Source organism: Lepidochelys kempii, chromosome 9 (genome assembly GCF_965140285.1).
Source record: "Lepidochelys kempii isolate rLepKem1 chromosome 9, rLepKem1.hap1, whole genome shotgun sequence".
NCBI lineage: Eukaryota > Metazoa > Chordata > Testudines > Cheloniidae > Lepidochelys > Lepidochelys kempii.
Window position 1 is genome coordinate 36,632,394 of NC_136388.1, and position 27,084 is coordinate 36,659,477.

The 27,084-nt window shown below is 41.4% G+C and overlaps 1 protein-coding gene across 3 annotated transcripts in view; it reads left to right on the forward strand.

The window, feature by feature from the left end:
* The window catches only part of CUL3 (cullin 3), a 102,360-nt gene that overhangs the window by 64,738 nt on the left and 10,538 nt on the right, over positions 1-27,084 (forward strand). For 2 of the 3 annotated variants that reach the window (XM_073359926.2, XM_073359928.1), the window contains 7 exons: positions 1,490-1,660; positions 2,820-2,927; positions 10,134-10,258; positions 10,584-10,680; positions 14,058-14,195; positions 17,835-17,969; positions 24,646-24,832. In XM_073359926.2, the coding sequence (XP_073216027.1) occupies positions 1,490-1,660; positions 2,820-2,927; positions 10,134-10,258; positions 10,584-10,680; positions 14,058-14,195; positions 17,835-17,969; positions 24,646-24,832 (961 nt within the window). The remainder of the gene's footprint in view (positions 1-1,489; positions 1,661-2,819; positions 2,928-10,133; positions 10,259-10,583; positions 10,681-14,057; positions 14,196-17,834; positions 17,970-24,645; positions 24,833-27,084) is intronic. The other variant, XM_073359927.1, reaches the window with a different exon arrangement.

The window sequence follows — 27,084 nt, forward strand, 5'->3', positions numbered from 1 at the left end:
AGCATGGTAAACAGTTGCTCAGTTTTTATTTATTTTTTTATGTCTTAAATTGCAGTTGGGCATGCAAGTTACAGTTACACTTAGGCATGAAAGTGGGGGGCCAGAGATGGTTAGTGGAGGAAGTCTAGTCAAAAGAATTAACTTTTAAGAGTAAGTTTTTTATTTCTGCTGGACTGTGATCAGTATTACTTGAATATAAAATATTACACAATAAAAATGTATACTAAGCCAAGAGATTTTCCTTTAGAAAAGATGTTACAGCTTACTCAAAAAGACACTGGCCAGTTTTTCTGTTTTATTGGCTCTTTCTAATTTGAAAGAAAACAAAGCAGGATAGTTTGAAAGATCAATCAAAATGGAAAGAAGCACAGACCATTTTTAATTAGAGGTGTATATGCTGAGTGTTGCTGACAGTCTTGGTCAGAATTGCTTGCTTTTTATTTTGTAATTGTTTCCTTTAACATGTTCATATTGCAAGAAAATCTCTGAGATCCTTATAGTTTATATTTGTTCTTGTACTTCAGAAATTAAATTATAAATTCTATTTATAAATTATTTTATACTATTTTATACTATCTGAAAATTCAGGTTGCAGTCTGAAACTGTCTTTTAACCCACTTTCTGTGTAACAGTCAAACTCAATAAAATGAGTTACGAACTGGCTTTCAGTCTTAATTTAAAATGACATGTCATTTCAGCAGCACTTCTGTTCACTTTGTTTGCAGCTTTCGAATAAAATGCTGTTTTTTCCTATTGTATATCACAGCTTTTCCCCTCCTCATTGTCTCTTCTCCATTTTCATACTAGTGGGTTTTCTTCTTTGCATGATATGACTGCCCTGCCCTTTGGCCATTTTGCTACCACAGTGGTTCCACTTCTGCCAATCTGTAATCATACTTCCCACAGGCAGAATGGGATTCTAATTAAGGGAAGCAAATTGCGTTGATGGTATGAATCATAAAAAGAGAGTCTTTAATTTGCCATAGTGGTGGTGAGGAAATGCTTAAGGATGCAGGAGTTAAATCCAATTAAATCAGACATTTTAGCATTAGAACTTCCATGCTTTGTCATGGGTGCAAACTGATCTAAGGGCTTGTCTATACTTAAAACCTTAGTGTGGACACTGCATGCGTCAGTGGGTGGGGTTGTCCCTTTGGTATAGGTAATCCACCTCCCCTGAGAGGTGGAATAATTCTTCCGTCAATCTAGCTCTGTCTACACAGGGTCTTAGGTCGGCTTGATTACACCACTTGGGTGTGCGTTTTTTTATATCACTGACTGATGTAGTTAAACTGACCTCATTTGCTAGTGTAGAGCAGGCCTAACTTTGTCCTGGGTATGTAACTGGATTGTTTCACAGTGAAATGTACTCTAGTATTGATTGGTTGTGTGTGCTGGCTGTAGATTACTTTTCCATTACTTTTTGTTTTATAAGAAATTTGTACTCTGAGAGTAAAAATAGCAAATTAATTTTTTCTTTATTTTATAGCTAACGGAGCAAGAAGTAGAGACTATATTGGATAAGGCAATGGTTCTATTTAGGTTTATGCAAGAGAAAGATGTTTTTGAACGTTACTATAAACAGCACTTGGCAAGAAGGCTTCTTACAAACAAGAGTGTTTCAGATGACTCTGAGAAAAATATGATATCTAAATTAAAGGTAAGATGGCTACCTACACGCAGCTTATTTCCATCAAACTGTTCTTAAATTGAGTTTTATTCCTTTATTTCTTTTCTTTTTAATAAATGTTTAGTTGGCATAAAACTGATTACAATATACTCATTAAAATCAAATTAAAGTTTTTAATAAACAGAGAAAACACTAATCAGCTTTATTTCCATATATTAAAGGTTATCTGTCAGAAAAAAGAAATACTACTACAAAATTAGGGTTCAATGTCCCACATTGGGTAGGAGGGCATTTTAGAATATTGAACTTTTTGGGGGAGGAGGGTGGCTCTAAGAACAATTTTTCAGCAAGAAAGTGACTCCAGTGAGGCAGTGTGATCCAGTGGTTTGAGACCAGGAGTTTCATCTTGATCTTATTCCTAACTTTTCCACTGACATACTATGTAACTTTGCAAAAGATGCTTACCATTTCTGTATCAAAATGTCCTCATCTTTTAAATGCTAATAATACTTAACCATCTAAAGCACTTTGAGGTCCTTTGGTGAAAGGTTCTCTGATAAGCAGCAAGTATTATTTCTTCTGTATGAATCCTCCTTTCACCCATATGCATTCTAATAGTGATACCATACTAATCTCTGAAAACAAACTTACCTTATAGTTTCCTTCACTTCCCTCATACTCAATACCATGCGGTTTCTAAAATTTTCAGTAATCTCACTTCATAACCTATAGCATCCTTAAAAAAAATTCTACTTGTCTAGAGCAAATTAACTTTTTGGATGGGTGGATGAATGAACTATTATGACTTTGTTTATCAGTGTCATGGTAAATGATAGGTAAATGTTTATGCCTGTCCTGGTGAATTTTCATGACAGTTTTGCATAATTGTCCTGTATGATAAGAGATAAGGATGTTTAAAAGAAGTATTTAGAAAAAATGCAGTAGTGTAAGGGGAGATGAGAGAAAACAGATTTTACCATATTTATGTGGGTAGGCTTTAGTCCTCACATGCAAAAGAGCTTCCAAGACCTGAAAATGGGCTAGGGGTAGAACTAAGCTAAAGAAAAGTATAGAGAATGTCCTCTCCATGTTTGTCGGAGTTAGTCACTGAATGTCTCAAACATTTCAGGATTTAAGTGTTTGCAGATCCATTTTATAATTACAATACAGCAAATAATTTTTTTTGTAGACTGAATGTGGATGTCAATTCACATCTAAACTGGAAGGAATGTTCAGGGATATGAGCATCTCAAACACAACAATGGATGAATTCAGGCAACATCTACAGGCTACAGGGGTAAGAATCATTCAGATCTTTTCTTGTGCTTCTATTTTTACATATAAACACAAACCTGCACTGGAGAAATTCTGCATTACTCTTCATTTGCTCACTTCTCTCAACAAAATAAGAACTTTTTAACTTAACTTTTTTTTTTTAACCTTGCAACCTTTTTCTTACTCACTCTGAAAATATTTGGATCTTGAGATTTGTTTGAAGCCTGACTTATTACTTTGAGTGACACTAGTATTCTTTAAGTCCTGTTGAGTCTTTTACTGTGTCAGTGTTCTTCTAAATCAGTGGTGGGCAACCTGTGGCCCGCAGGCCGCACACGACCCGTTAGGTTAATCCACTGGCGAGCCGTGAGACGCTTTGTTTACACTGACTGTCTGTAGGCACAGACGCTCGCAGCTCCCAGTGGCCGCAGTTTGCTGTTCCCGGCCACTGGGAGCTGCAGGAAATGGCACACTCTCAGGGACATGCTGCCCGCCGCTTCCTGCAGCTCCTGTTGGCCGGGAACAGCGAACTGCGGCCACTGGGAGCTGCGGGCAGACGTGCCTGCGGATGGTCAATGTAAACAAACTGTCTCTCAGCACGCCAGTGGATTACCCTGACAGGCCGCAGTTTGCCCACTGCTGTTCTAAATAGTTGTATGGACTGTCTTCTATAAATGAGTCACACAATTGCAAAACTCTAATTTATGCCAAAACATAATGTAATAATTTAAATAAAAGTTAATTCATGAAGTAAAAGTTATACAGTATATTTGCATAGACATAGTGCTCAGTAAAAGTAGGAATAATTACAGTGGACATACAGTCTTGTCAATACACCAGTACATGACAAGATTTGAAAAGCTTCGTAGCTAAACTTATGAACTGTTAAACTGCTTTACCAGCAGGTGGCGTACACTTACTTGTTGTTGAGGCAAATCGATGATAAATGTTTAATCATCAGTTAGTATTTGAACTCATGAGCTCCACTTTAAAGTCGCATTTTTGTATGTCCCTTTTTAAAGAAATGTTTGTGCAACTCTTTGTTATTGTCTGTCAGTTCCGTTTTAATTTTTTATCAAGGATTTTTTCCCCATGTTTTTTTATTAAAGGGACCTTTCTTTTTATCTCATTTTGGTCAAGTTTCTTTTTAGACATTTAGTTTTTCTTTGTGTTTGGATCTTAATTGGTATGAAATACCTTGAAGTGTTTAAAGGCTACAGAATTGAGTTTCTGCCCTTTTGGGAGTCAAAGTTTTGTATGAGATCCATCTATTTTGGTGCACATCCAACAGAATTAGTTTTATGGCAGCACTTTGACAAACATGCTTCTAATTTTTATGGGGAGATTTTGATAGTACTAACTCTGTTGGGAGTCACAGATAGCACTATTACAGGTGGTCTTGCTAGTTCTGTTGTTCTGAATGTATGTGAATTAGATCTTAGATAGTTATTGTCACCTATGATGCACTTTTTAGATATTGACCATACAACCAACAAAATTTGTTTCCTTCCTGATTCTTTAAAAATAATTAGAGGTGCAGTTTCTGCCTGTATGTTACATCAGTGCAAGTAAACAAAGCATTTTATGGCGTTTGAAACATTAGAACAGTGCATCAGTTTATGTCCATGTTCTCTGTAACAGCAGTGACTTGAAGGTTAGTTTAATCCTTCCACAAAACACACAGCAAGACTTTACTACTTCATTCACTTTTGCTCATTATTAGTACATGGGTCAGTTTCTGGAGATTGTTCTTCCTGATACTGGGAAGAACGAGGATGTGCCTTGTGGTGTACTACCTATAGAATGTGCTCATTTTGTTTCGTAGGTGGTTTGGCATTACAAGCTCCATGTTTTTATTTCTGTTTATAGCAGTCCAAAGTGCTTTGTGCTCAACGTTTTTTAAAAAAAAAACTTAAAATTCACAGTAATTGAAATACACTAGACAATAATGCTAACAGGCTTCCAAATACTACCAGCTCACAAATACGCAAAGACTCCTGTTCACCAAGCAAACCTGGATATTCTCTGTGCCAAGCCATTTTAGAATCTGAATACTGTGAATGAATTTTTTGCCTCATGGGAGCACCTCGGTTGAGCAGTGCACTCTGAAATTTTCACCACCTTGAAGCAGGCAACTTAAAATCCTTATGCTGATTACTGGGAGGTGAGACTGTCCCACAAGTGATTTGAAAATGGATTACACAGACATGTTTTATTTAGAGAAATCAAAGAAGTCCACCTAGATCTTTTACAGTTTCTCAGGTATCAAAGAGAACCACAACAGAAAACTCCTCCCAGAGACTGAGCTATGTTGATTTCATGAGTAGGATTGCTACAATCTTCCCATTTTCTATAAGCAGCACTTGAAACTCTGGGCAGACATGGGATTCTTTGAGCTTAAAGGCTCTTGTTTATTGTGTAAGTGTGTATCCACAAGGTTTTGTGCTGTGTGAGTTAATGCCATATGGCTTTATACTCATTTCTGTATTACTGTAGCTGAACAGGTGAACTTAAATATCTTGTGCCAAAGAATGACAACAGCAGTTAATTTGAACTTTCACTTTCCCCAAGCAGCATAAATTTCCCATGGCTACTACACAAGATGTTGGTGTAGTGTGAGATAAGTTTACTGTATCTTGCCTCAATAGGTCTTGGGGGCCCTTGCATTCCAAATAGCCTTTACTTATCTCAAGCACATGTGTCATACACAGCCCTTGTAGAGCTCCCCCTGACTGAACGCTCACCAGACTGCTGTGTTGAGCCCCAGCACATGGGACCTAAGCTTCTTGGGTCCAAGTAGACTGGACCCTCTTTTCTCTTGACCCTTCTCGCATGTTTCCCAGGAACAGACTTTGTCTGTTATCCCTTCTTGGAAATGGGGCCCTGCAGCCCGACTTCCCTAGACCCCCAGGATCAATGCTGACTCCTCAGATTCCCAAGTAGCCTAAGCACATCCTTTCTCAGAGTTCCATCTTATGGATACTCTGGGTTTATAGTTCACCTCTTCAGGGATACGAAGAGTGAAAAGCAAACAGACACAAGGCTTTGTAAGGATTTCTTAAATACTCTTCACTTAGGCCATGTCTACCCTAGCATGTACGTTGGCAAACTTTTATCACTCAGGGTGTGAAAAAAACAGACCCCTGAGCAACGTAAGTTTTGTCAGCATAAGCGCTCATGTTCACAGTGCTATGTCAGGGAGAGACTCTCTCCTGCTGACATAGCTACTGCCGTTTGTTGAACTGGTTTTATTATGTTGACAGAAGAGCTCTCTCCTGTCAGCATAACGCAAGCATTCTTATAGCAGCACAACTGTACTGATACAGCTCTGTCGCTGTAAGCTTTTGAGTGTAGACATGGCCTTAGATAGCACAGAAATATACAGACCCAGACAAAACAATAAAACCTCTGTGCACCATTTCCCTCATTCTAGCTCATCCTTCCTTTGGGAGTGTGTCTTCGTTCAGCAATTCCTTCCTCTTTCCCCCCCTGCCGCCTCATGCTCCTGTACAGGCTTGCACTGTGCTTCAAATCATGGAGTATTTCTTTCCTGTCACTTTGTGTCCTCCTTTCTTGGCTGGTCCCACAGTTAAACAGGACCCTCTGCTATGGGAGCAGGCTCCTCTCTTCCTCTAGATCTGAGAGTCCCTTAAGTTTATAAGTCCTATCAACTCTCGGTTCACTTGCTGCAGTGTCTAGGATTTTTCCGTTTTCTTAACCCAAGTCCCCTGCAGAGAAGCTGGGGAAAACCGGTGTTACCCTAGAATGCTCTCTTGTTCTCTTCAGGAGATCTGTTCAGGTGCTGACAGTCTTTAATGATTGGGTTATTCAGAGAGAGAGATGGTGGTGCCAACCCCTGTCTCCTTTTCACAAGGAGCCCAAGGCAGTAAAAAGTAAGACAATCATAAGACAAGGGATCAGAGAGTTGAAAAAATCAAATTGGAATTCATAAGTTTATATATAGACAGGTTCCTCAAATTGTCACATCATGGTTTATAAGTTTCAGGGCAATGAAAATACAGTAACTTAAATTCTTTACATGGTGTCAAGTATCGGGGGTAGCCGTGTTAGTCTTATCCACAAAAACAACAAAGAGTCCATTGGCACCTTAAAGACTTACAGATTTATTTGAGCATAAGCTTTCGTAAGTGAAAACCTCACTTCTTCAGAAGCATGGAGTGAAAGTTACAGATGCAGACACAAATATACTGACACATGAAGAGAAGGGAAGTGGCGCGGGCCGAGAGATGTGCTTGCCGCCCTTCCTGCAGCCCCCATTGGCCTGGAGTGGCAAACCATGGCCAGTGGAAGCTGCGATTGGCCGAACCTGCGGACACGGCAGGTAAACAAACCAGCCTGGCCCGCCAGGGGCTTTCCCTGAACAAGCGGCGGCCCTAGTTTGAGAACCACTGGCTTAGAGTACATACAGAGAATGGGAATGCATGTGTTTCTCTAGCACAGTGGTTCTTGGCCTGCGGGCCGCATGCCACCCAATTAGCACAAAGCTGGGCTGTGCGGCGAGGGTCTGGGGATGCCAGCTGGCCGGCCCTGCAAGGTTAGCAGGGGGGCTGCATCCCTGCCCTATGCAGCCAGGTCCAGGGTCGAGGTTGCCACCTGGCCCCACACAGCGGGGTCCGGGGGTCCCTGCCATTCAGCCCCCCACCCAGGGCTCTGCTCCTGGCCCCACTCTGTGGAGGGGTCTCTGGGCAGGAGGCATTGGGCATAAGGGTCTGTAGGGGAGATCCAGGCGGGGCGCGCTGTGGTTCTCAATCTGCGGCCCAGGTGACACATTGTGGGTCGCATATGCAGCCCACAATGATAAATAGGTTGAGAACCACTGCTCGAGCAGAACAATTCTGTAATAAAAGATGGCGCTGGGAAAGGAATCACAAGTCTTTCTTCATATTACCATTGTGGTGCAAGAGGTTCTAGAGTTTCTATTAAACAAATAGCCCCAGCGTGTTCTTTTTTTGAAACATCTGTGGTGCAATGTATGCATATGATCCTTCCTAGATAAGAGTCACAAGCCAGCTCTTCCTCATTCAGAAGCCAAAAGCCTCATAGATATAAAACTGAGTTAGTAGGTATTGGGAAGGATGATGCAGCTGATGATCGACTTTGTACATGCAGCAGTTCTTTCTTTCCCTGAGAAGCTGAAGTAGGAGAAGTCAAAAGATTATAGGACTTTAGACATTTTCCAGATTGATGAACCTGAAACCTTGGGTTTTGGAGGTCATGCAGCACAATTCTCGACTTGAAAGACACTGTCCCTCTATTAGTCCATGCTACACACATGCTGGTGATAAGAGGAGTCATATGAGACTTGGCATTCCTAAAACTTATTCCAAATCAAATATCTGACCCATTATGTTTAGTACTGCATCTGTGAGAATCTGAACGAGCTCAGGCTCTTGTCTATGACTAAGATGTTTCAAAGATTCAGTGGGTAAGAAAGCATACTCTTCTTTCCAGATACGATGTTGCGGTTCCACTATATTCAGTAAACATATTTTCCATACCCTCATGCCCATGCTGATACCACAGTTCACAAGCAAGGTATTATCTGGAACAAACAAAAATACTTTAATTCAGTGCACCTTTTTGTTGATTGTATGCATTGGCTTAATGTTCAAGGGTATGTCTGCACTGTGATAATAAACCTCTGGCACAGCTGTGGCTGGCCCAGGTCAATTGACTTGTGCTCATGAGGCGCAAGCTATGAGGATATAAAATTGCAGTGTAGACATTTGGGCTCCAGCCCGAACCTGAACATCCATGCTGTGATTTCAGAGCCCCTCAAGTCTGTCAGCTGACCTGGCTCTGAGATTTGGTGCTGTGGTTTTTTTAATCTCCGTGTAGACATACCCCATCTCTAGATGGATGATTGACTGCATTTCTCTGAACATCAGTGTCATGTTAAGGCTCATGAAAACAGGAGCATGTCAATAACATTGGATGGCCTTTGGTTCACTCTGGAGAAACCTCAGTACAGTTCTTTATGTATATTTGTAAAATATTGTTTTAGACTGTTCTCTTGAGTCCAGTCTCTGTTAAACCCTGTTTCTGGATTGTGTGGCCCAGCTGACTTTTATTTTTTCCCCGAAGAGGTCTTTTGATGTTAGTTCTAATGTATTTATTAGGTGCATTTTATTCTTCTAATATAAAAATAGCATTCTTAATACTTCTCAGGGATGCTATGTCGCTATTTAACTTGGGAGGCCTCTACTTTTTTTCCCAATGATATTTGTGACTTTTTTGTCTTTAATCTGATCCACTCTATTGCTGTATATTAGTTTTTGTAGTCTGTAAGAACCTGGATCTGTTTATAATTATACTTTTTCTTTTTAAGAAAAGTACTTACCTATAAGCATGTTCCTTGGAGGTATTAATCGTAAGCCGTCATTAACCCAACTCATTTCCCTGTGGAAGCTGGAGATACTCAGTTATAAGTTTGGCACTATGGAATTTAGTTGAGACACTTTTTGACAATTGTACTTTGATTTCAGATAGATGTGTGCCACCTGCTGATGAGACCATTTAGACCATCAGCTGTAGAGTGTTCCAAGCTTGTGTGAATACCTATGTTAATAACAACTTTCAGAGAACAAGTGTCAAAGCCACATAATTTTTTCAGGCTGAGCAAGAAACCAGACCTTTACATAAAACAATGGGAAAATATATATGTAGAGGATTTCCGCTTTAAAACTCCAAAGAGGGAATGGCAGGAAAAACTCCCTATTGCTTAGTGTTGAATGTCAAACTGTTGCTTGTACTTTTCTGCCAGAGGGCAAGTACAAAAACTGTTACTTTGCCATTTGTATTGTTAGCAACACAGCATAATTTTTTTCTATCCAGTCAGTTGTATTGGAAACAGAATAAAAGCAGAAGGCAAAATATGACACACATTACCTGTAATGCATCTGGCCATGTAAAGCTCTGAATTTCAGAATTTCTGTTTATTATCATGAATACTGAACAGTTGCATAGTATTTTTTACATTGTCATATTCTGTATAGTCTTAAATTGCCATATGGGAACAATGTGAGCTTTTTGGCTCCTGCTCCAGCAAGGATGAATTTTAATTTGTGCAGCTCAGAAAGAATGGCAACTACAATTTCTCCTTAGCCTGTGGAAAGTAAAAAAATGAAAGTCTAATTATAACGTAGGGGAAGTGGCGAATACTGTCCTGTTTTAAAACGGTGGATGTCTTCTTCCAATGTTGCTGTAGGTCTCATTAGGTGGTGTTGATCTCACGGTGCGGGTTCTCACAACAGGCTACTGGCCTACTCAGTCAGCCACACCAAAGTGCAACATTCCTCCAGCCCCCAGACATGCTTTTGAAGTATTTAGAAGGTATGTATTAAATCAGGCTTCGTATTTTTAAAACAATGGGTACAGTAAATATACTTTTGTGAGTATTAAAGGCATGTTAGAGAGCTGCTTTGTTCTTTTTTGGGAAAACTAGAAAACCAACTACTCACTACTTGGTTTTTTGTTTCAGATGAGACCTTAACCTCAATTTAATTTTTTTTTTTTTTAAGAGTAATAGTTATATGTTACACTTAGTACATTCCATCCTGAAGAATTCAAAATTATCGACGTATGTAAAGTGATTTTGGATCATCTGCATAAAATGTGCCTTATAAATATGTAAATTTTCATTTTAATTGTCTCATAGATTTTATTTAGCCAAACACAGTGGTCGACAGCTGACACTCCAGCATCACATGGGTTCGGCAGATCTCAATGCCACTTTCTATGGACCTGTTAAAAAGGTAAATGTCTATTTGAAAGTGTTATGATTTAATCTCAAAAACTTTGTAAATGTAAAGATAAATTTCTATCAGTTTTGGATTTTTTTAGCTATAAATTAAACTGCCAGTATAGGACATAAATACAAGTTTAAAAAAAGTGCATCTTTTTTTTAATTCAACTCTTACCTTGGCAGCAGTTTGGAATATACTTACAAGCATACATTTTGTAAGCCTGAATCAAATTTGAAACTCTCCAACCTGTTGGTTTAATTAAATCATAGGATGATAATGGACTTTAAGGTCAGAAGGGATTATCATGATAATCTAGTCTGACCTCCTGCACATTGCAGGTCACAGAACTTCACCCACCAACTCCTGTAATAGATCCGTAACCTCTGGCTGAGTTAATGAAGTCCTCAAATTATGAATTAAAGAGTTCAAGTTACAGAAAATCCACCATTTATACTAGTTTAAACCTGCAAACGACCCATGCCCTGTAGTGCAGGGGAAGGAGAACCCCCCCTCCATCTCTGCCAATCTGATCTATTTTAAAATTCCTTCCTGACCCCAAATATGGCCATCAATTAGACCCTGAGCATGTGGGCAAGACCCATGAGCCAGACACCTGGAAAAGAATTTGCTGTAGTAACTTAGAGCCCTCCCCATCTAATGTCCCATTACCAGCCATTGGAGATATTTGCTGCTAGCAGTCGCAGATCAGCTGCATGCTGTTGTGGGCAGTTTCATCATACCATCCTCTCCATAAACTTATCAAGCTCAGTCTTTAAGTCAGTTAGGTTTTTTGCTCCCACTACTCCCCTTGGAAGACAGTTCCAGAACTTTACTCCTCTGGTGGTTAGAAACCTTCGTCTAATTTCAAGACTAAACTTGTTGATGGACAGTTTATATCCATTTTATTCTTGTGTCCACATTGGTGCTTAACATAAATAACTTCTCACCCTCCTTGGTATTTATCCCTCTGATGTATTTATAGAGAGCAATCATATCTCCCCCAAGCCTTTGTTTGGTTAGGCTAAATAAGTCGAGCTCTTTGAGTCTCCTCTCATAAGGTATGTTTTCCATTCCTCAAATCATCTTATTAGCCCTTCTCTGCCCCTGTTCCTGTTTGAATTCATCTTTCCTAAACATGGGATACCAAAATTACACACACTATTCCAGATGAGTCTCACCAGTGCCTTGTATAATGGTACTAACAGTTCCCTGTCTCTACTGGAAATACCTAGCCTAATGCACCCTAGGACTTCATTAGCCTTTTTCACAATTGCATCACATTGGCGGCTCATAGTCATCCTGTGATCAACCAATATATGCTCTGGTCTTTGTCCTCCTCTATCACTTCCAACTGATACACCCCCATCTTATAGCAGAAATTCTTGTTAGTCCCTAAATGCATGACCTTTCAATTTGTGCTATTAAATTTCATCCCATTTCTATTACTCCAGTTTACAAGGTCATCCAGATCATCTTGTGTGATAGTTCGGTCCTCCTCTGTATTGGAAATACCTCCCAACTTTATTTCATCTGCAATTTTATTAGCACGCATGCACTTTTTCTGCCAAGGTCAGTAATAAAAATGTTAAATAAGATAGGTCCCAAGCCTGATCCCTGAGGAATTCCTTTGTAACCTCCCTCCAGCCTGGCAGTTCACTTTCAGTATGACCTGTTGTAGTCTCTCCTTTAACCAGTTCCTTATGCACCTTTTAATTCTCATATTAATCCCCATCCTCTCCAATTTAATTATTTCCCATTTGGAACCGTATCAAATGCCTTACTGAAATCCAGGTAGATTAAATCTACTGCATTTCCTTTGTCTAAAAAATCAGTTATCTTCTCAAAGGAGGAGATCAGGTTGGTCTGACATGATCTACCTTTTGTAAAATCTTGTTGTATTGTATCCCAATTACCGTTCACCTCTGTCCTTAACCACTTTCTCTTTCAAAATTTGTTCCAAGACCTTGCATACAATTGAGATCAAACAAAGAGGCCTGTCATGTCCCGGATCACCTTTTTCCCATTCTTAAAAATAGGAACTGTATTAGCAATTCTCCAGTCATAGGGTATGACCCCTGAATTTAAAGATTCATTAAAAATCCTTGCTACTGTACTTGCAATTTCATATGCTGGTTCCTTTAAAATTCTTAGATGGAGATTATCTGGGCCCCCCAAATTAGTCCCATTAAGCTGTTTGAGTGGGACTTGTACCTCAGATGTGGTAATTTCTACCTCCATATTCTCGTTCCCCTTCGCCACTCTGCCATTATTTCTAAGCTCTTCATTATCCTTATAAAAACTAAGCAAATATTTGTTTAGGTGTTGGGCTATGCCTAGATTATCTTTAATCTCCATCCCATCCTCAGTGCTTAGCAGTCCCACTTCTTTCCTTGTTTTCTTTTTTATTTATATGGCTATAGACCCTTTTCCTATTGTTTTTAATTCCCCTTGCAAGGTCCAACTCTGCTTGGCTTTTGGCAGTTCTTACTTTATCCGTACACTTTCTGACCTCCAAGAGGTAGCTTTCCTTACTAATCCATCCCATCTTCATTACTTGTTGGCTTTCTGCTTTCTCTTAATCACTGGTTTGAGATTCTTGGTCTGTGGCCCTTCCCTATGAATTCCCTCCCCCCCCCCCCCTTTCTTGGGATGCAGGCTTCAGATAAATTTGCAGAAACTGACTTAAAGTAAATCCAAGCATTCTCCACATTCAGATCCTTGAGTTCTTCAGTCCAGTTCACTTCCCTAATTAATCCCCCCCCCTTTTTTTTTTAAAGTTAGTTCTTTTGAAATAAAGGACCCTAGCTGCAGATCTATTTTTGTTTATCCTTCCATTTAGTTTCAGCTGAATTAGCTCATGATTAAGCAAGGTTTTTCCCCACAACCAGTTCTTCTATGAAGTCCTCACTTCTCACCAGTACCAAACCTAAAATGGCATCACCACTTGTTGGTTCAGCATCTGTTTGGTGAAGAAATCTGTCCTCTATCACATCCAGGAAAATCTGGGGCCCTACTGTTATTGGTAGCACTTGTCCTCCAATCTATATCTGGGAAGTTAGTCTCGCATAATCACACAATTCCCTGTAGTATTTATTTCCTTAAAAACATTAGAGAGGTCTCTATCCATATTGGATCTTGGGGGTCTGTAGCATACCCCAAGCACTAGCCCAGCGTTTCTCAGTCTGGGAGTCCTGACCCAAAAGTGGATTGCAAGCCTATTGTAGGAGGGCTCGTGGTATAGCTGCCCTTACTTCTGTGCTGCCTTCAGAGCTGATATTGCCAGCCACCCAGCTCTGAAGGCAACGCTGCTGCCAGCAGCGGCACAGAAGTAAGGGTGGCATGGTAGTATGGTATTGCCACCCTTACTTCTGTGCTTGTGTCATCAGCACTGTCTTCAGAGCTGGGCGCCCAGCCAGAAGATACTGCTTTCCAACTGCCCAGCTCTGAAAGCAGAGCAGAGAGTGGTGGCTGCTGGACGTGTCCCCACATCTGAAGGCAGCACTTCTGACAGCAGCAGTGCAGAAGTAAGTATGGTATGGGAGGGGTGTCGTCATCTTTTTTTTTTTGGGGGGGGGGGTGTATCACAACCTGAAATATTTTCAGAGTGGGTCCCAGTTTAAAAAAAAAAAAAAAATTGAGAACCCCTGCTCTAGCCCAAGGGAACCTCTAGTAGTTTCTTCCCCAAAGTGATTTTGGCTCAGACAGATTGTCTTATCCATTCCATCATTTCTAATTTCTTTACAGTATATTTCATCATTAATATACAGTGCTACTCCACCATCTTTGCCTTTATTTCTGTCTTTTCTGAACAGCACATAGCCTTTAATACCTGTACTTCAGTCATGACTGCTATTCCACCAGGTTTCTGTTATCTCTATAATATCTGATTTCACTTTCTGTCCCAGTAGTTCTAGTTCCTCCATTATGTTGCCCAAGCTCCTTGCATTGGTGTACAAACATCCTAATTGTTGCTGCTTGGCTTCACCCACATTTCTCGCCTAATTAGATGCAGTCATTCTACTCCCAGTATCACCTACCTGACTGTTAGCTTTATTGGTATCGGCACTATATTTCCTCTTAATGTCCATTCTTCTACCCACTGCTTTCCTTTCTCCATTGCTGTATCCTTTCTTACTTGATTTTCCTCCCTCTCAATAGTATTCAGGTGTGGAGATTACATAAGTATCACCCAGCCATCTCTCCCAAGTCACTCAGTTGTGCCAGCTTCTATCCCAGAAGTCTACTTCTCTCCCTATTCAGGTGGAGTCCATCCCTTGCTAACAGTACTCTGTCCATGAATGCCTCCCAGTGGTCAAACATAGAATCATAGGACTGGAAGGGATCTCGAATGGCAATCTAGTCCATTCCCCTGCGCTCATGGCAGGACTCAGGTTCAGCCGATCACGGCTCCAGGCCAATGGGTGCCGCAGAAAGCGGCGTGGGCCAAGGGATGTGCTGGCCGCCCTTCGTGCAGCCCCCATTGGCCTGGAGTGGCGAACCACAGCCAGTGGGAGCCGCGATCAGCTGAACCTGCGGACGCGGCAGGTAAACAAACCGGCCCACCAGGAGCTTTCCCTGAACAAGCGGTGGCCCTAGTTTGAGAACCACTGATCTAGACCATTCCTGACGGGTGTTTGTCTAACATCTCTTAAAAATCACCAATGATGGAGATTCCACAACCTCCCTCGGCAATTTATTTCAGTGCTTAACCACCTTGGCAGTTAAGAAGTTTTTCTTAATGTCCAGCCTAAACCTCCGTTGCTGCAATTTAAGCCTATTGCTTCTTGTCCTATACTCAGAGGTTAAGAAGAACAGTTTTGGTCCCTCCTCCTTGTAACAACCTTTTTTATGTACTTGAAAGCTGTTATCATGTCCCCTCTCAGTCTTCTCTTCTCCAGACCAAACAACCCAATTGTTTTCAATCTTCCCATTATAGGTCATGTTTTCTAGACCTTTAATTATTTTTGTTGTTCTTCTCTGGACTTTCTCCAATTTGTCGACATCTTTCCTGAAACGTGGTGCCCAGAACTGGCCTAATCAGCGTGGAGTAGAGCGGAATAATTACTTCTCATGTCTTGCTTACAACACTGCTGCTAATACGTCCCAGAATGATGTTTTCTTTTTTTGCAACAGTGTTACACTGTTGACTCATATTTAGCTTATGGTCCACTATGACCCCCACATCCCTTTCCGCAGTACTCCTTCCTAGGCAGTCATTTCCCATTTTGCGTGTGTGCAACTAATTGATCCTTCCTAAATGGCGTACTTTGCATTTGTCCATATTGAATTTCATCCTGTTTACTTCAGATCATTTCTCCAGTTTGTCCAGATCATTTTGAATTTTAATCCTATGCTCTAAAGCCTTTGCACCCCTCACAGCTTGCTATCATCTGCAAACTTTATAAGTGTACTCTCTTATACCCTTATCTAAATCATTGATGAAGGTATTGAACAGAACCAGACCCAGAACTGATCCCTGCGGGACCCCACTCGTTATGCCCTTCCAGCATGACTGTGAACCACTGATAACTACTCTCTGGGAATGGTTTTCCAACCAGCTTTGCACCCACCTTGTAGTAGCTTCATCTAGGTTGCATTTCCATAGTTTGTTTATGAGACGGTCATGTGAAACAGTATCAAAAGCTTTACTAAAGTCTAGATATACCATGTCTACTGCTTTCCCCCTATCCAGAAGGCTTGTTACCCTGTCAAAGAAAGCTATCAGGTTGGTTTGATAGGATTTGTTGTTGACAAATCCATGCTGACTGTTATTTATCATCTTATTATCTTCTAGATGTTTGCAAATTGACTGCTTAATTATTTGCTCCATTATCTTTCATGCCATTATCTTCCATTATCTAACATGCCGAAGCTCACCCTATAGCACTACTTCCTTAAGCCATCTGTTGATAGTCATAATCTTATCTCGCCTTCATTCTCCTCCTCTAGGGACAGGTAGAATCCCTGAGCCTCCATTTCCTTAAGCATCTTCCCCAGCCTGCCATAGTCTCCTTTGATATATTCCAGCGAGAATCTAGCTGTATCATTTGTTCCCACATGAAAAACAGTCACTCAATTCTTTCCTGCTCCCATTAGGATCCATTTCAGCCTCAGATCCATATTCTGTATCTCAGCTCCTGGCAGGCAGCACACCCTTCTATTCTCTGGATCAGCTCTGGTGACATGCCTGTTTGTTCTTCTTAGTAGGGAGTCCTCAATTAGATAGATCTGCCTTTTTCTGGGGATGGTGTGATTCTCCGGCCTTTCTCCTGTTCTTTCTGGCTGCAAGTCCTCTTGTCTTTTATTCTCCCTTACAATCTTCTCTGAGTCAACCAGTATCCTCCTGCAGCTCTGAACTCTGGGTATCTCCATCGATTCTTCCCCTCTTCTTATAGGACTAGCTGTTCTTCCTTGCCCTCCCACCTTATTTTAGGCTGTGACTCAGACCAAAGTGAAATTTCTCCACCGTTGTTACATTGGAATTATGCTCAAATAAATTGGTTAGTCTCTAAGGTGCCACAAGTACTCCTTTTCTTTTTGCAAATACAGACTAACACGGCTGTTACTCTGAAACCTGACATTGGAATTAAGGTTTAAAAAAAAATTTCAAGGCAAACCTAATGTAGTTTCATAATGCCACTATTGTCGATTACACTTTTAAAGTTATAGAAAGCTTAAAATTTAAATTATACAAACAAAACAAGTAAATTTCATTTGTGAGAAATGGGGAGTAGTAAGCGCTGGAGAGATCAGCACTGGAAAGCTAAGCAAAGGTTAGAAGGCAGGAAGAGATTGTATGGTGCATGAGGACAGAGAAGGTAATCGAAGCGTAACTGCAACATAAACATAAAAGTAAGATTAGGACACACCAATAATATGGATTACTAAAAGAAGTTTTGGAACTGGTCTGGTTGGAGCAAAGGGACAAAGATTTTTGCTGCAGCTATTTTGATAAATTGGGGAGCAGGAAGACCTGAAGAGTATATTACAGTAGTTAGGCAAAATTGGAACCAAGCATATATTACTCTGGAACTTGTGGATTTAAAATCTCAAACTTAATATTGCTTAAGCATAGTTCTCCATTGGCTACATAAAAAGTTTAATCAGGAGATGGAAAAAATGTTTCTAAAAATGATTTCATGACTTCTTTTAAATTCAAACAGGAAGATGGCTCAGAGGTTGGTGTAGGAGGTGCCCAAGTAACTGGCTCAAATACAAGGAAGCACATATTGCAAGTCTCCACTTTCCAGATGACAATACTAATGCTCTTTAACAACAGAGAAAAATACACGTTTGAGGTATGATTTGTGGCTTTCTAAGCTGACTTTAAAAAACTGTTAAAATGTATTCTGCAGATAGATGCAGAGCATATGTAGATCTATGGTATTATATATCCGCCTGTACTCTTTCAGAAGTTGTGTAGGAAATCTTGACCTATGTACTCAGACCTTTTTGATGCCAAGGGGATATACCTCATTCGTCCTTAACCACCACCACCTCCCCCCTTTTTCTTTACTTGATAGTGAGAGTTCAGAATCCATAATAATTTACTTTTATGGTTAGAGAGATTGTTTTTAGCTCCATAATCTTGTCTGATGTATTGTTAATCCCTTAACATACGGAATGTGCATTTTTTAGAGAAGTTTCCATTGGGATTGTATGCTGTGAAACCCATATTAAAGGTACGGGCTGTGTGTAGCCGCAAGCCCCTCTTCCTTGGAACACTTATACAAAGGGGCCAGGGCCCTTAACCGTTTGTTTCCTTTAAAGGTGTTGAAAATTGGCTGATAGCCTTGTCATACTCTGTTCCAGAAACTCAGGATTTAGAAGTATATACCTTTAGACCCCAGCTGCATTTAGGGAAATGATATTCTTCACAGCAGTATAAAATACTATTTTAAGACTGCTTCAAGTTAAAAGGTTTTAATTCAGTATAGCCAGCTAGTGAAGATGGGGCCCAGATTGGTTTTGGTCCTTTTATTTAAGTATTCTTTCATGAATATGGGGATCCACTTGTACCTAAAGCATTAAAAAGACTGATTTCATTTTGTTTGGTCTTCTTCTTTTTCTTGAAGAAATCTTTATTCTTGATACATGTTTCATATTCTGAGTTATCAAACCTTGCAATAGGAAGAATCTGCCTTTATTTGATTGCTGAATAGTAGTTAATATATTCAGTACCAGTAAAATAGTGATGCTTTGCTCTGTTGACCTCATGATGTCCTATGATAGCATGACTTTGCAGATAGTGCATGCATTCACAAAAGCATAAGATTGCCAGAACATAGAAGCATCACTGATGTGTAAGTGCTTGTGCAAAACATAGAGGTTGATAGACTGACTTTATTTTTCAGTTGCCTTTGAAACTGCACTTTGCTGTTCTTTTTCTGTTTCACACAAGTATACTCCTGAGGGCATTCCGTGCCAAAAAATTAGAAATTCTGCAAGTTTTATTTGTCAATAAATAAATGCAGAGACTCCAGCATTGCAGTGGGGAGCACAAGCCACTGGCTGCATAAAGGTGGGAGATCACTCTGCAGCCCTCCAGTTTCTACCCCTGGGATATGGGCACTCCGTGGTGAGGCTGCACCTGACCTAGACACAGCACAAGGCCTGGGGCCTTGTCCCTCTGTGCCAGGTGCACCAGGTATGGGGCAGGCAGGCTCAACCAGGAAGGATCCAAGTGTGGAGGGGCTCAGTGTGGGGTGAGAGGATTCTGTATGGGACAATCTGGGTGCAAGCAACTCAGTGGAGGGCATCTGGATGCACAGAGGCTTATTGGTCCTGCTTTGAGCAGGGGGTTGGACAAATGACCTCCTGAGGTCCCTTCCAAACCTGATATTCTATGATTCTATGATTCATGCTGGGTGGGGGTTCCAGGTGCAGGGGCAATGGGACTCTCCAGGGGCTTCCAGGTGAAAGTGGTTGGGGCTCAGCAATGGGGTCTGGCTGTGGGGGGTCTCAGCAGCAGGTCTGGGTGCTGGGGGAGTGAGGCTCGGTGGGGTGGGGGTCTGGGTGCAGCTAGTGGGGGGTCAGTGGCATGGGGGTCTGGATGTGGGGGATCGGCCATCGTGGGGGTTTGAGTGCATGGGGCTCTGGGGGGTAGTCTAGGTACAGGGTTGGGAGTCAGGTACAGAGGCAGGGGGTCTGGGTGCAGGGGGACTCCAGATGCAGGGGTTGAGGTTCAGTGGGGTGGGGTTTGGGTATGGAGGGCTCGGGGAGTTCTGGATGTACCGCGTGGGGCTTGGCACAGGTGTCTGGGTATGGGAGGTCCAGATGAACAGGGATTGGGTGGATGGGGGACCAGCTCCCCGTACAGTGACCCTTCCCCCCCCTCCCCACAGCTGAGGAGCGATGGAGGCAGAAAGCAGGGGAGAATACTGGGCTTGCCGCGTCTGCGGGAGGTTTCTGGGGGTGGGTCTGACACAGCCCCAGCAACTCCTCTCCTGCCTGGAGCCCAGCCTGGACTAGCAGCTGATTCCAGCTCATGGTAGGAGCCACTTGCTGGGGTGTCCCCAGCCCAGCAGTGATTTACCTTTCTGCCAGCTGCTCCGGGTACCTGAAACGATGTACCTGCGCTGCTAGGGAGTGGTGCATGACAGCTCTTGAAGCTTCCCTGTCAGAAAGTGATTTTTCTGCAGGGAACACAAATTCTGCGCACATGCAGTGGCACAGAATTCCCTCAGGAGTGACAAGTACTGATGGGAGGTTGGACAGGTAGAGATCACCACAGCAGCCAAAATGGACAGTGAGTTCTAGTTTTTAGATTGTCTTCTATAGACCTATTGACTTAACAGTGCTGTCCCCACAAACAGTGGGAACCTATTGAGGCACTGGGGTGGGTGGGCTTGGCCCTGCCCATTGCTAAAGGCTACGAGCATGAGGGGAGGAGCCACCAAACCCAGGCATCAACTAAATCCAGGGGATAACAAATTAAAAAATAAGACTAGGAGTGCAGGTCACAGGGATCCAGGGGAAGACACCGAGCAGAGAATCCCAGACAGCGCCCCTTGCCCCTCAAGGCATCCAGGGAGGCAGTAGACATCACCCAGAGGAACTCTGCCCAGAGACAAGACTTAAAGAGCGATCAGAAGTAGGCCCCACAGTCACAGAGCACCCTGCCTTCCAGCTTCCTTTTCTGATGTGATGGATGGCCATTTTCGCCAGTGTCAGGAAAAGGTGGACGAGGAGGTCTCGTCACTTTGTGGGGTCACGGTCTATTGCTAGCCAGAGCCTAAGAGGGATAGAGGCCACTGAAGTCTCCCACTTAGATTGACTTGAAGTGATTTCTTCTATCCTTTGATGGGGGTCAGGAGACTTTTGCCCCATTCCAAAATAGCCGTGACATTGCTTGGTATGTGTGAAAATCTCATTGTGGTAGGCCAGGGCTTCTCCCCAGCTTCCAATCATACGCTGCCACACTGTCTCCTTTAAGAAGGCTTATTGTCCAAACATAAGTGAATAAAGGAAACAGAAATAGTCCCTTAGGTCACCCTTGTCCTAGGGTTTCATGGTCTCCCCTCCTACAGTCTCTGGTGATCCTGCTTCTTGCAACTTCCCAGTTCCAGACAGCTCTGTTCCCTTTCTGGAACACCAGTACCTGGCCCTTTGCTCCAGGGACTCTCCATGGGAATTAGCTCCACTTCTCTGTGGCTTCACTTCTCAGACCCAGCCTATCCCAGTAACTTATCCCTTTCCTGCCCTCTGATAAGTCTGTATAGACCCAGGTGTAATCCTGGTTCCTTTAATTGGCTCATTTGGGCCCACCTGCTCTGATATATGCATCTGGTTCTGGTCTACTCACAGGGACCAGCTACCCTGTGACACTCTATAGACTTTTGAGTGACCCAGCTCCCATTTCCAGCATTCTGCTTTCAGCACTCTATAAAGTCAGTACTTTAAAGGACGATAGTACAGCATAACGCCGAAGAAGTTCAAGTACCCTCTGTGCTGACGATAAGCAGAAGCACCAATAAAAAATTATGCCTTAGCAAAAGAGGAAGGAGTTTTTTCTAATCAGGCTTCTGTTCCCAGCTCTGCCACTGATGCACCAACTTTTAAATTTCCCTAAGCTCTTAGCCCCCATTTTGGATAAGTGGTAACTAAGGCAAATACTTTCTCTTTTGGAGCAGTGCTGACACTTAATACTTGATGAGGTACTATAGAAGCACAGAGTAGTACTAAGATTTTGAGGAAAGAGTTTTGCTTTTTAATTGTTGGAGGTTCATATGTTAGGGCTTTATGTAACTAGTTGGATATTTTTGTGGAGAAAAAATGGGCTTGTTTTAACGGTGCTTCCACATGAGAGGGAGGTTTTTCTGAATAGCTTAAGCTTTTGCATTCTCTTAATAACTTATCCCAGTCTTTCCAAGTGGGCTACTCCTTATATTCAAAACTTATGTTGTTGCTCATTTCAGTGTCTGGTGAAGAATACTTAAATACTTTGAAGTATATAGCATCAAAAGCTTGATTTGTTCACAAATTGAATATAAACTGAAGATTTGTCCCATCCCTAACCATGTCAATGTGAAATTCAAAATTTGATAAGTGAAATTGTTACATCATTCAGCAAAACTAGTTCATTAAAAGTTTAGACTGACTTCTTAATTCATGCTGTTCCTTTTTTCCCCTTTTTCCATGTTGGGAGAGCGTTTAAGGTTGGTGAAGCCTAAGAATTTAAAATTCTTTGGCTCTGTTGATTTTTCAACCATGTTAATGTTGAAACAATTATTTAATTCCTTGCTCTAAGAAAAAACCTTAAGATGTCTGGAATTTAACACTTTGTTTGTTAGTTATTGCAGCCTATTGTGTAGTTTTCCAGACATAGCTCCTTTAGATCTGTTTTAGATATGTTCAGCTGCATAATAGGTTGTAATTATAGCTTTCCTCCCCAAAATGAAATCTGTAACATACCAGATAACTGAAAGTAGGGGGAAAAACACTTTTAAATATCTATTTTTAATCTTAAAAAGATATTAAGTGTCTTTATAAAAAGATGTGCATTTCTAAAAATAACATGCTGATGACTTAAACTTTGTTAGGATGCAGTAACTCCTGTTGTTCATGTTAATAGAAAAATTCTAATTCTTCTACCCTTCTTCTAGAAACCTTTCTGTGCTACAAATTGCTTAGTACTCTCCACCCCCACCGAAGGCAACTAGTGGATGGTGCTCGTCGTATCACAGCATCAAACCGTTTCTGTGATGCTTATTTAAAGCCAATTTGTGCATTTCTGAAGGACCAGATTTAGTGCAAGTGTCAGTTTAAGGATGAACTGTAATGTTGAGAATTAAAATACGCACAGGGTGTAGTGAATGCCCCACATTGCCTGGTTAATAAGGGTGTACAGCATAAAAACTGGTTCTTAATTTTTATTTTAGTTCTGTATTTCACTTTCAATGGCAGTAGTCAGAATACTTTATTAAGATGAAAAGTACAGCAATGATTATTGATGGATTGATTTTAATCCTTTGGCATTCGAAATCAGGGTGTTGGACTGAAATCTCATTGGCAGCGGTAGGTTGTGCTGGAACTGCTGGCCTTGAGGCATTAAATTTAAATAAATAATTAAAAAGCTTACTTACTCATCGTTGTAAGCAGTTAATTTATATGGTCAAGATCCACTTCCTTCTGGTTTACTGAAGTGATCCTGATTATGCCATTGCAATAAGGTTCATTTTTCAAGACAAAAATGACTGTAATTTAGTCTTTAAAAATGCACTTTAGCTGAAATTTGATAAACAAATATAGGATAGAACCAAATTGGTGGTTTTATTTAAATGAAACTGGAAATGAGCAAGTATCAGCTCTTCATGTCACCCTAGAGGTGGGCTTTTTGGGTATTGGCAGGTGTAATGTGAAGGTGTTCTGCTAACACAGTCTGAAAGCACATTGCAGTAGTTCAAAACTTCAGCATCCATGAGAAAGTGGAAAATGAGGATTGATGCCTCAGCTTCTAAATGGCTCTCAGTAGACCTCTCAGAAACACTGACTTTCTAACATTTTTATGAGGAAGACAGCAAAACATGCCATAGTTTATATTTCTCCCAACAAAAAGTGACTCTGAGAGGCACTAAAACTACAGAAGCACTTGGTGGAAGTTTCAGAGGGACTTGACAGATAAGCTGATAACTCTGCTTTAGAAGACTGTGTGCAAAGCACTGCTGGGGTATATTTCTCTAGGAATTTTGTGCTTTGTATGGTTCTAACAGTGTTTTAGTAGACATCTTCCAAATGTCATCTCTTGTACTTTGAGCTGAGGTGAACCAGACACTCAGTTTTGTTCTCTGCTGAGTGTAAGGTGGAAACAAAACTAATCTTAAGCAGCTCTATGCTTTATTAGGAGTGTACTCTGCAGAAGGGTGAGAAAACACGTTTTTGTGAAAAGGCTGGTGCCAGGATGAGAGTCCTATTTGATATTTCTTGTAAGGCTGTTGCCTTTTCATGTTAACAAACTGCCTTACCTGGCTTGATAAGGTACTTTGGATAGCTTTCTGTCAGAAATGTCCTTGATCGCGATGTATATTTTTTTCATTGAACTGATGATGAAAGTAACATTGGAACTCAGGTTTCATTCCATAAAGCAACATTGGAGAGAATGGAAATAAACCCTTTTGGCTTTTTCAGGAGATAAATTGATTGATAACAGTTAATTATTTATTTTGTTCCTTTCATCACACTGGCAGCTGTTCACTTTAAATTATAATAGAAGAAATCCACTTTCTCTAAATCAACCAATGTTCATCATAAGCCTTTTTGCATAGTGCTTATTAGACTATCACTAAATGAATTCTAACTTTTCAAGCATCTAAAGGATCTAAATTTCAGAAATTAGTTTTGAGAGACCAGGATTATCTTTTTGAGCAGTCGTGGTTCCCCCCCCCCCCAATAAATAAATAAATTAAATAAATAAAGCTACCTAACATGTTCTGACATTATTTATAAGCTATTGATGATGTCGTGATTTTCCTTCAGGAAATTCAGCAAGAAACTGATATCCCTGAAAGAGAGCTTGTTAGAGCCCTACAGTCCCTTGCATGTGGCAAACCAACACAACGAGTTCTCACAAAAGAGCCTAAATCAAAAGAAATAGAAAATGGTCATATATTTACAGTGAATGACCAGTTCACGTCCAAATTGCACAGAGTCAAGATTCAAACAGGTAAGTCTGTTTTTATATTCAGTTCTTGTACTCCAAAAATAACTTAAGTTGTAAAATGTTGGCACCTGCCTTGAAGGTAAATGCATCACACTAGCAAAAGGAAAATATTAATCTGTAAAACTTGTTGTTGTCATTGACTAGTAGCCTGAAAGTGAAAATTTAAATGCTGAGGAAATCCAAAGCACTTACAGAAAGTAATAGTTGAGTTAAGTGGGGATGTTTTTTTTAAAAAAGTATGTAGTCCTCTCCAACTAGGAGAAGAAGGTGGAAGGACTGTAGCTTTTAAATTAAATTACTATGTTTTAAAACTTACTAGGATGTGTTGTGATTTACTTGGCGAGAGAGACATCTATAAGCGGTTCTCAGACTGTGGGTTGGGACCCCAAAGTGGATCACGACCCTGTTTTAATGGGGTTGCCAGGGCTGGCTTTAGACTTGCTGGGGGCCGGGGCCAAAGCTGAAGCCCAAGCCCCATTGCCTGGGGCCAAAGCCGAAGCCCAAGGGCTTCAGCTGTGGGCAGTGGGGCTCAAGTTACAGGCTCCCTGCTTGGGACTGAAACCCTTGGGTTTTGGCTCCCCCCCCCCCCCCCACTTGGGGCAGTAGGGCTCAGGCGAGCTCAGGTTTCGATTCCCCCCTCCTGGAGTCGTGTAGTAATTTTTGTTGTCAGAAGGGGTCGTGGTGCAATGAAGTTTGAGAACCGCTGGTCTATCTCATAGATGTATAATTTGCTCTACTGCTATGAAATTACTGATTTGATGTTTTCTTCAGTGAACACTGGGTGCTGTTCCTGGCTGTGCTAGATGTTCATTGTTTCCTTGTTCAGTCATTATTATTTAATCCGAGATTCGTTTTCCTCACTTGTGGAGTCAGGATGATACTGCTACTAGTTGGAGTGGCTGCAAACATGTATTCCACTCAGGTGTGCACATGCCCAGCACACTGAAGCCAGTTTTATGTAGCAGTGCCCATCAGGTTGATGCATGCACCCTGCACATCCTTGTGGCCCTTCCTGAGGCTACAAAAGGGCACTGACACCTCTACCCCCTCAGTTCTTTCCCATGAATTGAGTTGGAGCTTGCTGTGCAGTTTTCCTCACATTTTTTTCTTATGCATAGTTGGCTAGTTTAGTTTTCTGATCTCTAAGTAGTTAGTTAGCAGTTAATATTTGTTAATTTATTTTTATTTTAAAGTTTCCTTTTAAGCGATTGTTAGTTTCAATGCTAGACACCATTGACATGCAGGGTTTGTTGGGCTTTATGCACTGCCTGTCATGTGGGTAGATATCCTGAATAGTTACCCCCCTTAAGTGCTGCCATTTCTTCTCTGCAAGAGGCACATTAAAGAGAGATGCAGTATTTGTTGCTCTTTCAAGAAAAGAATGCAGATTTTGAGAGACCATGACCTCATGGAGAGTTTTCAGGCTTGTCTTGACGCCCTGTTTCCTGCACTCAGACAGATCCCTGGACTTGGACTCTTCTCCACAGTGAAAGAGTGGGCAGTCGTCTTTTCCAGTGCCTCCCCATGAAAGGACACATAAAACAGACTGAAGTCACTCGAAGTCTAAGAACTTTGTCTTCTCTGAAAAAGGATTCAGAGCATCCTTGGGGCTCATCAGGTATCCAGGATAGAGCTGAGCCATTTACCTATTACTTCCCCAGTATTGCATGGGAGGAACTTGGTACTGTGCCATCAATTCCATAACTGACTGCAGGACAGCTGTTGAGTCCGATACCAGTGGGACCTGCAAGCTTTCAAGGCAGCAAAGTATTTGTATTTCTTCTCTGTTCCAGGCTCTCCTGTAGTTTAGGAGTCCATTGCTTTGAGGGCAACTCTTGGGGTACTGGGTCCTTCTCCTCAGTTCTGGTACAGAGACTGTAGCGGTACCAACATGAGTACCAGTTAAGGAGCGTGGCCAGGGTTCAGCTTCTTCTCTGGTACCATCTTTGGCGCGCGGTGCACATTATGTCAGCATCAGTACGGTCTCCATCCTCTCTTTTTGTCTGTCTCTGTCCTGGCACAGTCAGCCTTGGTACTAGAGTGAGAATTAGCTTGGATACTTACTACAGTTTGTACCACAGCACCAACTATGAGATATTTCCTGGCACCCTCTCATGATGCTGTACCATTGATGTCTCATGATGCCTTTAGGGTACAGACCGCCATATCTACTTCATTATGGCCAATATTGTCGTCTTTGTGATGCACTGGAGATCAACCAAGTCACCTCCTGGCCCCATCTGATTTTGCACCCC